Genomic DNA, 16,157 nt, shown 5'->3' with positions numbered 1-16,157 from the left:
TGGGTCCCGAGGCCAGTGTTGAATCCCTCTATGGCCCCCTTCTCCCCTACAGCCTTCCCACCGCGTGCACTTAACGATCTTTTTAGAGAGGACACGATTACTTGTTTGCTTAGGATGGACTCTACCTATCTTATCCCACACAATTCCAAGAACCAGAAATCCCTTTACTTGCTGAGGACCAGCCAATAAAAATAACTTTTATGATCTGTAGCCTACTTCCTCCCCAAGCCCTGTTCCAGGGTACACACCACTCCCCAAAACCCAATATACTGCTCTATTACCAAAGCTGCTACTGGAAATACCAAACTGGCTAAGCATAATAACTAAGACTATGAACTGACCTAGAAGTAAAACAGTGAAACATGCTCTTTATCAAAATATGTAGCTTTGAAATGAGTCACCCGGTGCTTCTCAGCATTGGGGAACCACCCCGTGGAGACAGCAACTACACGCTGACAAAAGGTGCCTTTGCACGTCTTGTCAGGCCAAACTTGGCAGTGAGCCTAGCCTGCAGGCAGAACCCATCATCTGAATGCTCTGCAGCCGAATGAAGCCGTCCTCAGGGTAGGTCTGGTGCCTACACTCGAACACCTGGCAGGGGGACTAGGTTAGGAGCCCCCGGGGTAAGAGGGACCAGAAAGAAACATCACGGACAAGCAGGACTGCTATTCCAGAAGAGGCAACGAAATGACTCTGCTCACTCACTTCGGTCTCTAAGTACCAACGTTCTCTTTTCACGTTTCCCGGGCTCATGTAAGTTAGTTTTCATGATAGATGCGGTGAGGTCGGAAGCAGGGTGAGGACTGTGGAAACCCGGGGAGGGCACCCCATGGGGCATGGCGCCCGTGGCACCACCGGCTGCAGCAGAAGGCCTCGTGTGATCATATCTAAATGAAACGCACAGCAAACGCATTAGTGAAACACTACCTTACGTGCCTCCTACACTCCCTAGACGGGGACCATCTCTTCCTCTGCTCCACTTGTGGAGGTGGAGAATGAGACAATCTTTTCCCATATTTTAAATAATAGAAGGCTTATCAATTAGTAAGAAATGCCTGGTAATTCAGAGTGAGTGGTAGGTACACTGCTGTCTAGCACCACACTTAAGTGTCCTTGGGGGACGTGAGTGGGACAGAGTACAGAAATCCTGAAAATTCCAGCCAGATGTCGAAGTGAAATCTCCTGAGACTGAAGCCAGTGTTCTTCTGGCAGGAGTCCCCCAAAAGTTAATGATGGCCAGTGTAAGAGCTGTAGACTGGCCTTTCCTGGACTGTCTCTCTGGGGCACGCACTGGTGGGGCGGGGGGTAGGCAACTTCTACAGCCTCCAGTCAGCACAGGAAAGGACATACCAGCCCTTCACTATAAAAGCGCTTGAACAGGTTTTTGGAATGTTTTCCTGTTTAGAACTTGCCTATAGATGTGAGTGGGAAAAAGGCAGACTCTATATGCATATAAATGTTCACTGCAGGGATGCCTGGGTGGCTTAGTCGTTAAGCGTCTGCCTTCGGCTCAGGTCATGATCCCAGGGTCCTGGGAATCAAGCCCCACATCGGGCTCCCTGCTCAGCGGGAAGCCTGCTTCTCCCTCTCCCACTACCCCTGCTTGTGTTCCTTCTCTCACTCTCTGTCAAATAAATATATAAAATCTTTAAAAAAATAAATAAAATAAATGTTCACTGCAAGGGTACTCATAGCAAAATAAACAAACAAAACCAAACTGGAAACCACTTAACTATCTAAGAGAGGAATAGTTAATAAAATGATGGTATGTTAACATTATGAAACATAAAACTACAGTTAGGAAGTAAAGTAGCCGCTCAGGGAAAAGCTTGTGACATGTTAAGTGAGGAAAAAACCAAGACATATATACTGTGAGTGCAATTTTGTAAAAGACTCATAAGAATAAGGCCTGAAAAGTGTTTTGAAAAATTAAAATTACTTTTATTGTAATGAAACTGAGATTTCAAAATGTTCTGCTATACTTTTTATTGTTAAATTACTTTCAAATTAGAATTTTCCCCTCATCGGGGTGCCTCGATGGCTCAGTCGATTAAGCATCTGACTCTTGATTTCAGCTGAGGTCATGATCTCAGCGTCGTGAGACTGAGCCCTGCTTTGGGCTCTGCACTGGGCGTGGAGACTGTTTGGGAATCTCTTTCTCCCTCCACCTCTGCCCCTTACCCCCCCACACTCTCTCTCTCAAAGAAATAAAATCTAAAGAAAAGAGTTCCCTTCATCGACACCCATGCATGCTCCAAATGAAGGCTCTGAGTCCCTGAGAGTATTTAAGCTGATAGAACAGCTTGGGGCTTGCCTGCAACGAGTCCCATAGGCGCAGTAGCCTTTCTGATAGTATTTGCAGATGGTGGATGGCTTGCTGTTCGCCAAGTCATGTGAGAACAGGCACTGGTTTCCTTCCCGACACACACCATGCATAAAGTACCTGAAGAGACAAGCGGAGGCATAAAACTTTTAGAGGCACACTTAGCTTTATGAAATAACCATATTCTTAAATCTAGCATACAAATGCTTATCATGCATGTATTATATATCAAGGCTCTATTAGGCACTGGAGATACACATTATTTCCTTGATTCTAAGCCATAGTGATTTTTGATACATCACAACTAATTCAATGACCGTTTTCTGGAAGAAAAATCCCATAAATGTCTGTTTTAAGATATACCCTCTTGATTTGAGATGTTACATATGTAAATGTGAGACTCAAAACTGAGAAAATGCTCTGAAAAACTGTTCTGTTCTCATGAAGCTTAAAGGGTATGGTTGTAAAGGAATCAGAGACCTGGGCCCAAGATCCAGCCCTGCCATATAAGAGCAAGTCACAAAACAAACTTCCCTGTGCCTCACTACCTTCATCTATAAAATGAAAATTACATGATCTACTTACTGGGTTGTGGCAAGGATCAGATTAGATAGTGAGGCACCAAAAGGTATACACAAGAACATCCCCCTGAGGTGTCAGGTTCTGACCCCGAAGAAGTACTGGAAGGCACCCTGATTCCGTCCTGCTAGAGTACGGAAACCCGGCTAAATACTCAGAGCAAACAGCAGACAGATTTCGAAGGCACGTGCCCTGGTATTAAGGGTAAAGAGTCCTGAAGAGTATTTTTAGACTCACCATAACAAAGCTTAGAAACAAGTTTCAAAAGGATCAAGCAGATAGCGAATAACTTATTGTCAGCCAAAACATACTTTAGCACTCTTTGAAGGAAGACAATAAAATCCAAATGCTCAAAAACACTCACAATGGCATCCAATAAAAAATTAGCAGCTATGCCGAAAAGCAGACTAATGTGACCTATAACCAGGAGAAAAATCAGTCAATTAGAGGAATGACAGATGATGGAATCAGTAGACAGGACTTTAAAAACAGCTACTATAAGTATGTTCAATTATGCTGAGCATGAAGAGAAATGGAAAATATAAGAACCAAATGGAACTTCCAGAAATGAACAGTACAATATCTAAAATGAATACTACACTGGATAAACTTACTGTAAATTAGACAGGACGAAAGAAAATCTCAGAAGACCTGAAGACACAGCACTAGAAACTACTCAAAATGAAGTACAGAGAGGAAGAAAGACAAAGGACAGATTTTTGCTTCTGGCTATGAAAGAGCGTGGAACTCGCCCTTCAGGGTAAAAAAAACAAACAACAACAACTAGAAAACAGAACAATAAATATGAAACAGCTGCTCTGAGACAGAGACAAAAGACAACACAAGACTAGTCTTTGAGAGAAGGGAAACAGGGGATGTGAGCCCAGGTTCATCCTGGTTTCTGCTATGAGGTGTATTCTGGCCCTTGATGCAAGGAGGTGAACCCTGAGCAGAGCAAAGCAGTCTTGCTGAGCTGAAGAGACAGACTGGAGATCAAGGAGGCTGAGGTAAGCTCTATAAAGAGCTTGTAAATAGTCACACACACAATCAATTGACTTTTTTTTGAGTTTTTTAAAATAATTTTTATTGTTATGCTAATCACCATACTCAATCAATAGACTTTTGATAAACGTGTCTGGGTAATTCAATAGGGGAAAGGATAGACTTTTCAACAACAAATGCTGGACCACTGCAGTATCTATATGGAAAAAAAATGAAGCTCAAACATTATATTATGTGTCTGCTGATGTGACCCAATATGAATTAAGTATAAAACATAGCCTGTGATACATTCTAGCCAAAAACATTTAACTCGAATGAGTTAACGAATATCCAGATCTAACTCACAGTTTATAGGAAATACAGGGGAAGAGAAAAAAGCTAAAATCCATCATGAGAAAGCAATCAGATAAATACAAAAGAAGAGGTGGGATGTGGACCAGGTTTCTTTAACAAGTGTCATGGAAGGTGGGGAGGGGAACCTGAGTTTGGAAAAGAGATGGGTGTTTTTTTAAAAACTTAAATTTACCATACACTCAACAATTCCACTCCTGGGTATTTACCTAAGAAAAATAAAAACATATGTCCATACAAATACTTGTACATGAATGTTCATATAAGCATCATTCATAATGGCCAGAAAGGGACAACTTGTACAATTCCATCAACTGGTGAATGGGTAAGTAAAATGTAATATAGCCATACAATGGGATATCATTTGGCAATAGAAAGGAATGAAGTACTAATGCATGCGATAACATGGATGAACCTGAAATACATTACGGTAAGTGAAATGACCCAGACACAAAAGACCACATTTTGTATGATTCCATTTATATGTAATGTCAAAAAAGGGGGCAGAGCACATGCTTCCTGAACTTGGGGTGGTTGAGTTCAAGCCCCACGTTGGGTGTAGAGCTTACATTAAAAGGGCGGTGGGGGTGGAGACAAATATGTAGGGACAAAAAGTAGGTAAGTGGTTTGCCAGACTGGGAGAAGGGGCAATGGGGAATGACTGTGAATGGGCACAAGGGGTCATTGTGGGGTGATGAAAATGTTCTAAAATTTAAGTGTGGTGTTGTACAACTCTAAATTTACTAAAAATCTTTTACTTGTATGCTTAAAATGGGTGAATTTTATGGTATATAAATTCTACTTCCATAAAGCTGTTGAGAAAAATTTAGGGGCACCTGTGTGGCTCGGTCAGTTAAGTGTCTGACTCTTGATTTCGGCTCAGGTCATGATCTCAGGATTGTGAGATCGAGCTCCCTATCTGGCTCCACACTCAGCAGGGAGTCTGCTTCTCTCTCCCTCCCTCTCTCTGCCTTCCCCTCGCTCATGTGAACTCTCTCTCTCAAAGGAATAAATCTTAAAAAAAAGAAAAAAGAAAAATTTAAAAAGGAGGGAGCTGTGCTAGGTTAGTAGACATTACATAAGGTACATAATAACCAGGTGCAATATTTAGTCCAGGATTATATCCTGGTTTGAACAAACCAGATGAAAAGACATTTTTGGAACAAATGGGAAAATCTGAATATGAACTGGGCATTAGATAAAATGAAAACTTATTGACATGGGAAGTTAAAGATTAACTGAAAAAAGCAGATTATAAAACAGCATTTACAGTAAAATAGTGCAGTCACTATGGAAAACAGTACAGTGGTTCCTCAAAAAATTAAAAATAGAATTACCATATGACCCAGCAATTCCACTTTTGGATACATATACAAAAAACCCCAAAAGCAAGGACTTAAGTACTTGCACACCCATGTTCCTAGCAGCATTATTCACAGTAGCCAAAAGGTAGGAACAACCCAAGTGTCCATCGATGGATTAATGGAGAGACAAAATGTAGCACATACATACAATGGATTATTCTGCCTTAAAAAGAAAGGAAACTGACACATTTTACAGCATGGATGAACCCTGAGGACAATGTGCTAAGTAAAATAAGTCAGACACCAAAGGACATATACTGTATGATCCCTCTTACGTAAGGTTCCTACAGGAGTCAGATTCCTAGAGACAGAAGAAGCATGGTGGCTGCCAGGGGCTGTGATGAGGAGGTTGGGGAGTTAGTGTTTAATGGGGACAAAGTTTCAGCTTGGGAAGATGAAAAAGTTCTGGAGACAGACGATGATGTTCCACAGCAGTGTGAATGTATTTAATACCACGGAATTGTACACTTAAAAAATTGTTAAGATGGTAAGTTTATGTTATGTATATTTTACCACAATTAAAAATTTTGAAAATAACACATTACATTCTCACTTTGGAAAAATCAATTTTTAAAAATGCATACACACATACATACATGAGTTTTAAAAATCTAGAAAGATATATAATTGCATGTTAAGAAAGGCATTCCTTGTGGGTAAGGTATATGGTAATTTTATTTTCTTATTTTTGCTGACCTGTACATTCTAACATTTCTACCACGAACATACACTGCTTTTGGAGTAAGAAATGATTTTAGTTTTAAAAAAATATACATACTGGTGAAGGTATGGTTAAAAAAAAATAAAATGCTCAGCTCAGTACCTATCTCACAGCAGGTACCCCCAAAAGTTCAGCTCTTATTAAAGTCCAGTAAAGCACAATGGCAATTAAGCTGACCGTTACAAAAGCGACCTGTGCCTTATCACAAAGCATGCAGAGTGCTGAGGAGACACATACCATGAACTGAGAGAGGGCAACATCCCAGAGGAGGTCAGGCCCAAGCACAGTCTGCAAAGTGATGGGGGTGCCAATGGGACAGAGGACAGAGAAGACCACAAGAGAAAGGCAAAGCAGGGAGGCACTGTGAGGGATGCAAACAGGCCTGCCGAGGGACGAAGCTGGAGTATCATTTAATTGTGCTCCAAATTACCCTGGTGTCAGCTAAAATACTGATGAGTGCATCTTAAAACAAGGGATAACAAAGGGCCCGTAGTCAAGTCAACTTAGGAAATGGCAGTCTAGTCTTTCTCAGAGATTGACAAGAGTAGCAGAGGAAAGGTTTTGAGAGTCCTGTCATAAAGGAAACTGTTTACAGGCATACTTTGTTTTATTGTGCTTTGCAGCTACTACATTTTATAAATTGGAGGTTTGTAGCATTTACCCACATCATGTCTCTGTGTAACATTTTGGTAGTTCTTGCAATACTTTAAACTTTTTCATTATTATTATATTGTTATGGTGATCAGTAATCAGTGATCTCTGATGTGGCTACTGTAATTGTTTTGGGGTACCATGAACCCTGTCCATATACGATGGGGAATTTAACCAATAAACGTGTGTTCTGACTGTTCCACAACAGGCTGTTCCCCATCTCTCTTCTCTCTCCTCGGGTGGCTCCCCATTCCCTGACACACAATCATAGTGAAATCAAGCCAATTAATAACCCGACAGTGGCCTCTAGCTGTTCAAGTGAAAAGAAGAGTCATAAGCCTCTCACTAATGAGGAAGGCATTTTGCAAACTGAGACAGACCAAAAGCTCTTGCACTGAACAGTTAGCCAAGTTGTGAATGCAAAGGAAAAGTTCTTGAAGGAAATGAAAAGTGCTACTCCAGTGAACACACAAATGGTAAGAAAGTATAACAACCCGAATGCTGATATGGAGAAGGTTGTAGTGGTCTGGAGAGAAGAGAACACCAGCCACAACATTCCCTTAGCCAGAGCCTAATGGGGAGCAAGGCCCTAACTCTCCGTAATTCTGAGAAGGCAGAGAGAGGTGAGCAAGCTGCAGAAGAGAAGTGTGAAGCTAGCAGAGGTGGTTCTTGAGGTGGAGGAAAGAAGCCGTCTCCATAACATAAAAGAGCAAAGGGAAGCAGCAAGTGTTGATGTAGAAGCTGCTGCAGCACGTTACCCAGGAGATTGCGCTGAGATCGTTAATGAAGGTGGTTACACTAAACAACAGATTTTCAATGCAGATGAAACAGCCTTCTAGTGGAAGAAGATGCCATCTAGGACTTTCAGAGACAGAAGTCAATGCCTGGCTTCAACGCTTCAAAGGACAGGCTGACTCTCTTGTTAGGACCTAATGCAGCTGGTGACTTGAAGTTGAAGCCAGTGCTCATTTACTCTCTGAAAATCCTAGAGCCCTTAAGAATTATGCTAACTCTACCCTGCCTATGCTTTGTAACTGGAACAACAAAGCCTGGATGAGAGCACATCTGTTTATAACATGGTTTACTATTTTAAGTCCACTGTTGAGACCTGCTGCTCAGAAAAAGATTCCTTTCCAAATATTATTGCCCACCGACAATGCACCTGGTCACCCAAGAATTTTGGTGGAGATGTACGAGATTAATGTTGTTTTCATGCCTGCTACCACAACATCCATTCTGCAGCCTAGGGATCAGGGAGTGATTTCAATTTTCAAGTCTTCTTATTTAAGAAATACACTGTGTAAAGCTATAGCTGCCATAGATAATGATTCCTCTGGTGGAGCTGGGCAAAGTCAATTGAGAACCTTCCAGTAAGGATTCCTCATTCTAGATCAAGAACATTCGTGATTTGTGGGGAAAAAGTCAAAATATCAACATTAATAGGAGTTTGGAAGATGCTGATTCTGATTTTCATGGAGAACATTAAGGGGTTCAGGACTTCCCTGGAGGGAGCAACTGCAGATGTGGTGGAAACAGCAAAAAACCTATAATCAGAAGTGGTGCCTGAAGACGTGACAGAATTGCCACGATCTCATGATCAAACTTGAACGGATGAGGAGTTGCTTCTTATGGATGAGCCAAGAAAGTGCTTCTGTGAGATCTGTTCCTGGTGGAGATGTTGTGAAGACTGTTGAAATGACAACAAAGGATCTAGAATATGACAAACTCAGTTGATAAAGCAGTGCAGGGTTTGACAGGATAGACTCCAATTTTGAAAGAAGTTCTACTGTGGGTAGAAAGCTTTCAAACAGCTTCGCAGGCTACAGAGAAATTGTTTGTGAAAGGAAGAGTCAATCACTGAGCCAACTTTTACTGTCTTATTTTGAGAAATTGCTGCAGTACCCCAGCCTTCAGCAACCAGCACCGGGATCCGTCAGCAGCCAACAACATTGAGGCAACACCCTCCACCAGCAAAAAGATTACAACTTGCTGAAAGCTCAGATGACCGTTAGAATTTAGCAAGAAAGTATTTTTAAATTAAGGTACGTGCATGGTTTTAGACATAATGCTATTGCACATTTAGCAGACTACAGTATAAACGTTAACTTTTATATGTACTAGGAGACCAAGTAAGTTCATCTGACTCACTTTATTGCAGAATTTGCTACATCGAGGTGGCCTGGAACCGAAGCATGCCTATATGGTTATTACACACACCCTTTCCCAGGCTTTTTTCAGAAAAAGCCACTTGAGCTGCAGGGTGGAAGACAGATTTGGAGAGGGCTGAAAGTGTAGTGGGAAGAGCCTATTAGGAGGTTGCTTTGTAAAGGAGTTTTATCTGTGAACCTATGTTTTAACTTTATTTAAAAAAACATTTTATGGAAAATTTCAAACATATACAAAAGTAAACTAAAGGGCAGAATGAACTCTCAAGATGTCCCATGCTGAGGCTCAAAGAGGAGCGATGACTTAAATACAGAAGGGCAAATTGCTAGGATGGGGACCCCAACTCCAGGCTTCCCAGATAGCCCTGACCTTCTCCCAGCACAACTGACTTCCCTGTCACTCTGCCTTTGCCCATGCTGTGGCCCCTGTCAAAAACACTGCACCCCATCTTTCAGTGCACTGAATTGTTACAAGCCGCCTTCCTCCGTGGACCAACCCAGGAAGACTTCTCACCCTCCAGCCTACAGTGCACTGTCGCTCCTTCAAGTCAGAAGACTCACTAGTGGCAGCCACACACTATGGTGCTTCCCAGTCCGAGGCCTCTGACCAGAGAGAGCTAGTGCTCGTGAACACACAGTCAGGAACATCTGGTCTCTAATGAAGAAAGCCTGGGAACAGCTTCAGGAAGGCACAGCTGGAACATCACTAAATGTGACTGAACACAGAAAGCCTAAACCTAACCAATTACCTGGCTGTGTCTGGAACTGGAGACAGGCTTAGCAACGGAAGGCAGGCAATGGTCTCTAAGGTAAGTCAGGAAGGCCTGAGAGACCCAGACTGCCCTTTCCAGAGAAAGGATGCCAGATAACACAAGTGACAATTCATGCTGTACTTCAGCCTCTGCGATGGGCCTGGAAGGCTGCCTCAGCTGGAGGCCACAAGATTTGAAGACCTCCGATCCCTTCTTACTCACTAAACATACTTCCAACTTTCCTTACCTGTTCATCTTCCCAAAAGCAGAGGAAGTATTGGCCAGGCCCCCTAACAGTTCCTTTTCTCTCAGGAAAATGAGAAAAGGGTATCTAGTTTTTAGGTCTCTCTTGAGTTTAGCTATAGTAGAGCCACCTCAACACCAACAGAATCACACTTCTGAGCCTACAAAGAGGAGAACAGGACCCTATGACTTAAGTGACTACACAGAGGCACCATCCTATAGGGTTTTTCCTAGGTGATCAGCTAGGTTTTTTCCAGGTAACACCCCCCTGGGGGTCTTCCACTAGGTCAGAGGCTATACAGTAACTTGCTTTAAGGTGGCTGTAGGTTAACTTAAGGAAAAAAAAGGGCACAAAACCTGACAAACTATACAAAAGAGTATTTTTTTGTTAGAAACTTAAAAGGAACTTAAAAAAAAGAAGGCCTATACCAAAAGGATATTTTTATTCACAGTAATGACTTTAAAAGTGTGCAGAAAAGAGTTAACACAGCAAGTCTGAGCCTGTTATCCTTAGAAAAGCCTATTTACAAGCTGGCCCCTGCCTAGCCTCTGGAGTTTGATTAATAGTTTGCTACATGGTTAGAGAATTTCCCAAAGTGATAAGAATGGCTCACTGTCCTTAAACTCTACAATATGGTTCATGCTGAACATCTGCTTTCCTTCTGGGAGTCTGGAATTTCGGTAGATGCTAAGCAGAGGGTGACCAGCCTGCGCACTGAATCTTTAATGGGCTTCTTTGGGCACATGTTGCTGCATTTTTGTTGCTGGGGGAAGAGTATGCTACGTGACCTTTTATGGGAAGGAGTGAAGGTAGGAAGCCTGCACACAGGTTCCTCCAGATGCTGCCTGTGCTTTTTTCCCATATGATCTAGCCATGACTTCTTACTGTAACACTGTAGTAAATCTTAGCCGGCAGTCCAACTATATATACACGCTGAGTCCTGTGAGTCTTTCTAGCCAAGCTCTGGATGTAGGGGTGGGTCCTGGGGAATCCTGGGCACAAAAATATATTATACTTCTACAGAGTTGAATAATTCTTCTGAGAAATGCTATAAGACTACATTATTTCAATAGTCCTTAAATATGGCAATCTTTGAAGGTACAAAAGTTCAAAAAAACATTCACCAACAGCCAACTCTGAATGGCAAAGGGTATCAGGATTAGTAAACTCAGGGCGCCTGGGTGGCTCAGTTGGTTAAGTGACGGCCTTCGGCTCAGGTCATGATCCTGGAGTCCCAGGATCAAGCCCCACATTGGGTTCCCTGCTCAGCAGGGAGTCTGCTTCTCGCTCTGACCCTCCCCCCTCTCATGTTCTCTCTCTCAAAAAAATAAAATCTTAAAAAAAAAAAAAGATTAGTAAACTCATAAATACTGAAGAGAACAGGCTCAAAGTGGCTATATGAACAGCTCCACAAAAGTAAGATCTAATAAATACTTCATTAATAGTTTACTTTGGGGAAACTAAACAAGAATAGTTCCTTAAAAGTGCGGGGGAGGGTAGGGGTAGGAGACTACCATAGGTTCTTTACCAAACACTATTTGTTAACCAAGCATGGAAAAGGACAGATTCTTAGTGGTGGTCCTACAAGGGTGCCTTTTATAATTCTACTGCCTCCCATAAGTCCTATTCAGACAACCTGCCTTTCAAACTCTACTATCTTTCTCATTAAAACAAATATTTAACCATCAACTAGAGCTTCTAGTTAGTTTTGCCACCTAGAAGCTGGTGACTTCATGCAAGGCATTTCACTTCTTTAAGTGATTAAGCTGAAATTTAAACAGCTTCAAAAATAACTTCTAGACCACCATCAGTGCCTTCAAGAAAGGGGAGCATGAAACAAACGTTATAATAAGAGATGAAACCAGCCCAGTCCTATTTTTGTAGTATATGTCATCATTTGTACTCCCCAGTGACAAACACAAAACTAGCTTGAACATACCTTGCTTGTCCTTTGGGGCATTTTGTCAACCGCTTAGAGATACCCCTCTTCATCTATGTTATACTAAGCTTAATCCAGGCCTCTTTCATATAGTACCCTGTAATGAACTTCCAACAGCTCAATCGTCATGATGGTCAAACCATCCCTTGTATCTTCCCAGAGAACACTGAAACATGAATTGGGGTGGGGGGTGCATAGAATGGAGGGGGAAGTGCATAGCTGGAGACCCAGAGTAAGATTTCTGGGGGACACTCCAAAAGGGTCTTTTATGCTAGGTGACCCCCAAAGGACTGTTTCAGACAATGCAGCTATTATATGTTGCAAAGGACACTGGTTCACTTCTGGCCACAGAACCACTAGCAGCTCTAGCTGCAGCTGAGGGCTGAGTCAAACAAAATCAATCTAGTTTCTTACATGCCTTTCAACAGGGCATATCTCTAGCAAAATGCTTCTGCAAATCATATCTGAGTATATGGGTAATTTGCATTCTCAGTGTCACTTTTCTTTATATGTCTCTACATATTTTCAGACTTAAATTTTATGGCTGTATTGCATGTGATAACAGATCTACTGAGGGGGAGAGGGGTTAATGCTGGACCCAGTGGTAGACCTGAAATAAATGTATGAGAGGTAGGGATGAAGTATAGTGTAGCGGTTAACACTGTGAAATCAGAGAACTTGCTATATGACCTTGAGCAAGTTATTTAAATTTCCAATTTCCCCATCCATCATATAATAATTGTACTTCATAGACTGCTGTGGTAGACTACTCTAAGGTTTGGCTGAGACAATGCACGTCAGTGCTTAGCCTACCACACAAACACAATCATTTGTTGTTACTATCTGATCTGTTAGCCAACCCTGTTAGTTAGGCATTACCAAGTCCATTTTACAGATGAGGAAGTTGTGGCACAGGTGGTACCAGGATCAGAATCCAGAACTGCCCAACTCCAGAACTCAAGCTCTTCTACTACCACTTACTAGCTGATAAGGTCCTTTATGTTTTGTGACTTCCAAAGGATTAAAAGCTCTAAGCTTGATGGTCTAAGGAAACAAGTTCTAGGTCTTCACCTAGTGATAATAAGACAAAGAGACCTCTATCACAAAAGGAGGAAGAAAAGACAGCAGGCATAAAGGCATTCACCAGCGCTTTGAAAACAGATTGGAAGACACAGGGCCATGGTTAGCAAGAAGAATCAGCAAAAAATAACCCTCAACTTGAGATTCTGGTTAGAGTGGCATGCTGAGGTATCAGGAGAGCTGACTGACAGCACAACTGTGTGAGCAGCCATTCTTGTCATTCCAAGCAATAAATATATGGAACGTCTTTGTCGTTAAATTTAGGAATTCTAGCATTTCACATCCATCTCTTGGAGAAACATCTGTGTATCAGAATAGAAGAAAACTAACACTTTGTGTTGCTGCTATTCAGAATAAGCATGTACATCACATCCCACAGCCAGGAAAACAAACCAAAAAACCAATCTGCACCCTCAGAAAAATTAAAACCAGCTGAGCACCCTGTTAAGGTCTGGTCCCCAAAATAAATCATATCTTGAATATTTCCTGTGAGTTACCAATGTCTGGAGGTAAGACTTTAGTGAATAAGATAATAAAGTGAGAAAAGCTTTTCCACCATGAAATATTAATGTAAACTTGGTACTCTAGGTAATATTACGGTTTTTTTTTTTTTTTTTTCATTTAAATGTGTTCTGTTTTGGGGGCGCCCAGGTGGCTGGGTTGGTTAAGCGTTCGCCTCTTGGGGCTCTTGGTTTCAGCTCAGGTCATGATCTCAGGGTCCTGGATTCAAGCCCCATGTCAGGCTCTGAACTCAGCAGGGATCTGCTTCAGATTCTCTCCCTCAGCCCCTGTCTCTGCTCGTGCTCACACACGCTTGCACACACACACTCTCTCTCTCTCTCTCAAATAAGTAAATCTTAAAAAAAACAAAGTGTTCTGTTTTTTATTTGGTGGGGCAATCCTTGTGAGATCTGACTCCTTCAGACCCTTTTGCAAGTAAACATTTTTTACTTTCTATGTTTCTGCATGCATTTTCCTTTCAAATGCACATGTGAAAAGCTTTAAAAATTCCTGCAGTGAAGAAACTTTACCGTCACCCAAATTTATTTGGAGGCCATCCAATCAAAGTATAGATTCTGATGCCACACCTTGGCCACTCAGAAGCTGAATGACCCAGGGCAATCACTTCACTGCTGAGACTCCATTTCACAATCTGTAGAACAGTGAGGGTTGCTGGGTTACACGTGATATGGCTGGTAGAGCACCTCAAAGAGCACCCAGCACATTGTACGGGCCCCAACAAACAACGGTTAGTACTTAAACAGAAGTGATCCCTCTCCAACATTCCAACCCACTCTTGATTTAATATGCAATAACGTCCTGCAGGATGCCTCTGGGAAACACAGAATTAAACCTTTCAGGTTAGGCCATCTCCCAGTGCAGAAGGAAAAAGCCAAGATGATCCTGATTTAAATTTTTGCTCCTGCATTTAGATGTGAAGTTAGGGGCCAGTCTCAAGTCCTTCTGAACATAAGATTTGTCTATAAAACTCGATACTACACAGAGTTGAGATTCAATTATAAAGCATTATATAAATGTGTACTCTTTTGTGGACACATCTTACGAGGAGTAACCAGAATGTGCTATACAATTACTTAGAATACTTGCTTCATACAAATAAAAATGAACACACAAAGGTCTTCACAAAAGATCTAGCACAAATACCAAGCAAAATTATTTTCTATAGACACTAAGTGCAAATTTCTGACAACTGCTTCATATAAGCCAACTGGGCTTTGGATAAACTCTTTGAACAGTTAATATATACTAACAGAAAACTTTTTACATAGTCCCTTCTCAATTATTCATGCTAATGAAGAACAGTAACAACATAGATGATACTTAAACTGTTTATTACATAATCAAACCATACGACTGATTTTGGGGGGCAATGTTTCCCACACAGTTTTTCCTGAAACCAATTATTAAAATAAAATTTGCACTCTCCAAGTATCAGTTCACTAAGACTAGGAGCCCAGTACCACTAAGCCACAGGTTCGCCAAGGAACGAGGGTGTTACACAACCAAGCTCCTTCTGCTTCACAGGAGCAGTCACAGTGCAGCGTCTGGTTTTGAATTTTCTGCACCATCCATCCATTACCGTTGTATTTCTCCATGTAAATGGGTGTCTCAGTAAGAGTATCACGTAATCTCTTTCAGTCTGAATGTCCTGCACTGTAAAACGGGCATCATTTCTGCCTAGTACCGTTACCAAGAAGTGTAGTGACAATGAATATACAGCACTTGGAAATATGCGAAGCACTTCACCAACTTCCAGTAAATGCTACCCATCATTATTATTTTCCGCACAATTCTTGCCGACTCTGCAAGTTCAGGCTGCATAGGAGTTCTAAAAACTCTTAGGAAACGAAGACCACTTTCGGGACCCCAGCTTCTTCGAGGCCCTTATCATTGATCAACAACCTATTCCTGTGTGATACCCCATTAGTAAACGACCACTTAGCTTCCCTTTACCCAAATCTCCTTTTCCAGCTAAACTCTTTCCACAGGCCCCACCCCCACCCCCGGGCCCCAGCGCCCTGCACCGCCCTGGCTAACACGCCCTTCCAGCCCACAGGCCCCCGCGCTGGCGTCGCCCGGGGTCTCGGCCCCAACACACCGCCACCCACACGCCGGGCGCCTGGCTCCCGCCGCAGCGCGAGCTCCGCGCAGAAAAGCGGGACCGCGAACAGCTGAGCAACTTCTCAAGAATCCGCTCCAGCCTCAGTTTCCCTGGCGGTGGGGCTGGGGTGCACCGGCCGCCAGCGGCCCGTGGGAGGTTGGGGGCGCCGAGGGAAAGTGAAGTGGCCTGGCGCTCCCGGCCCCCGCGGCGCCGCGCACTAACCTGCAGGTGACCTGCTTGGTGCTCATGGTGGTCGGGCTTGAGGGCCCTCGTCGTGCCGCCGCCTCGAGCACTCGCCGCCGCTGTCGCCGCCTCGGCTTCGGCCCTGCCCATCCCGCGAGGCCGCGTCACGCCGGCGCACAC

The 16,157-nt window shown here is 42.7% G+C and overlaps 1 protein-coding gene across 1 annotated transcript in view; it reads right to left on the bottom strand.

The window, feature by feature from the left end:
• MKRN2 (makorin ring finger protein 2) overlaps positions 1 to 16,157 on the bottom strand; it is a 27,531-nt gene extending 11,374 nt beyond the window's left edge. Inside the window, exons 1-3 of the mRNA XM_027582246.1 lie at positions 16,017 to 16,157; positions 2,315 to 2,443; positions 706 to 887 (exon numbers count right to left, since the gene is read on the bottom strand). Of these exons, the coding sequence (XP_027438047.1) occupies positions 706 to 887; positions 2,315 to 2,443; positions 16,017 to 16,042 (337 nt within the window). The 5' untranslated portion in view covers positions 16,043 to 16,157. The remainder of the gene's footprint in view (positions 1 to 705; positions 888 to 2,314; positions 2,444 to 16,016) is intronic.

Source organism: Zalophus californianus, chromosome 1 (genome assembly GCF_009762305.2).
Source record: "Zalophus californianus isolate mZalCal1 chromosome 1, mZalCal1.pri.v2, whole genome shotgun sequence".
NCBI classification, from domain to species: domain Eukaryota; kingdom Metazoa; phylum Chordata; class Mammalia; order Carnivora; family Otariidae; genus Zalophus; species Zalophus californianus.
This window is presented reverse-complemented; position numbering and strand designations above follow the sequence as displayed.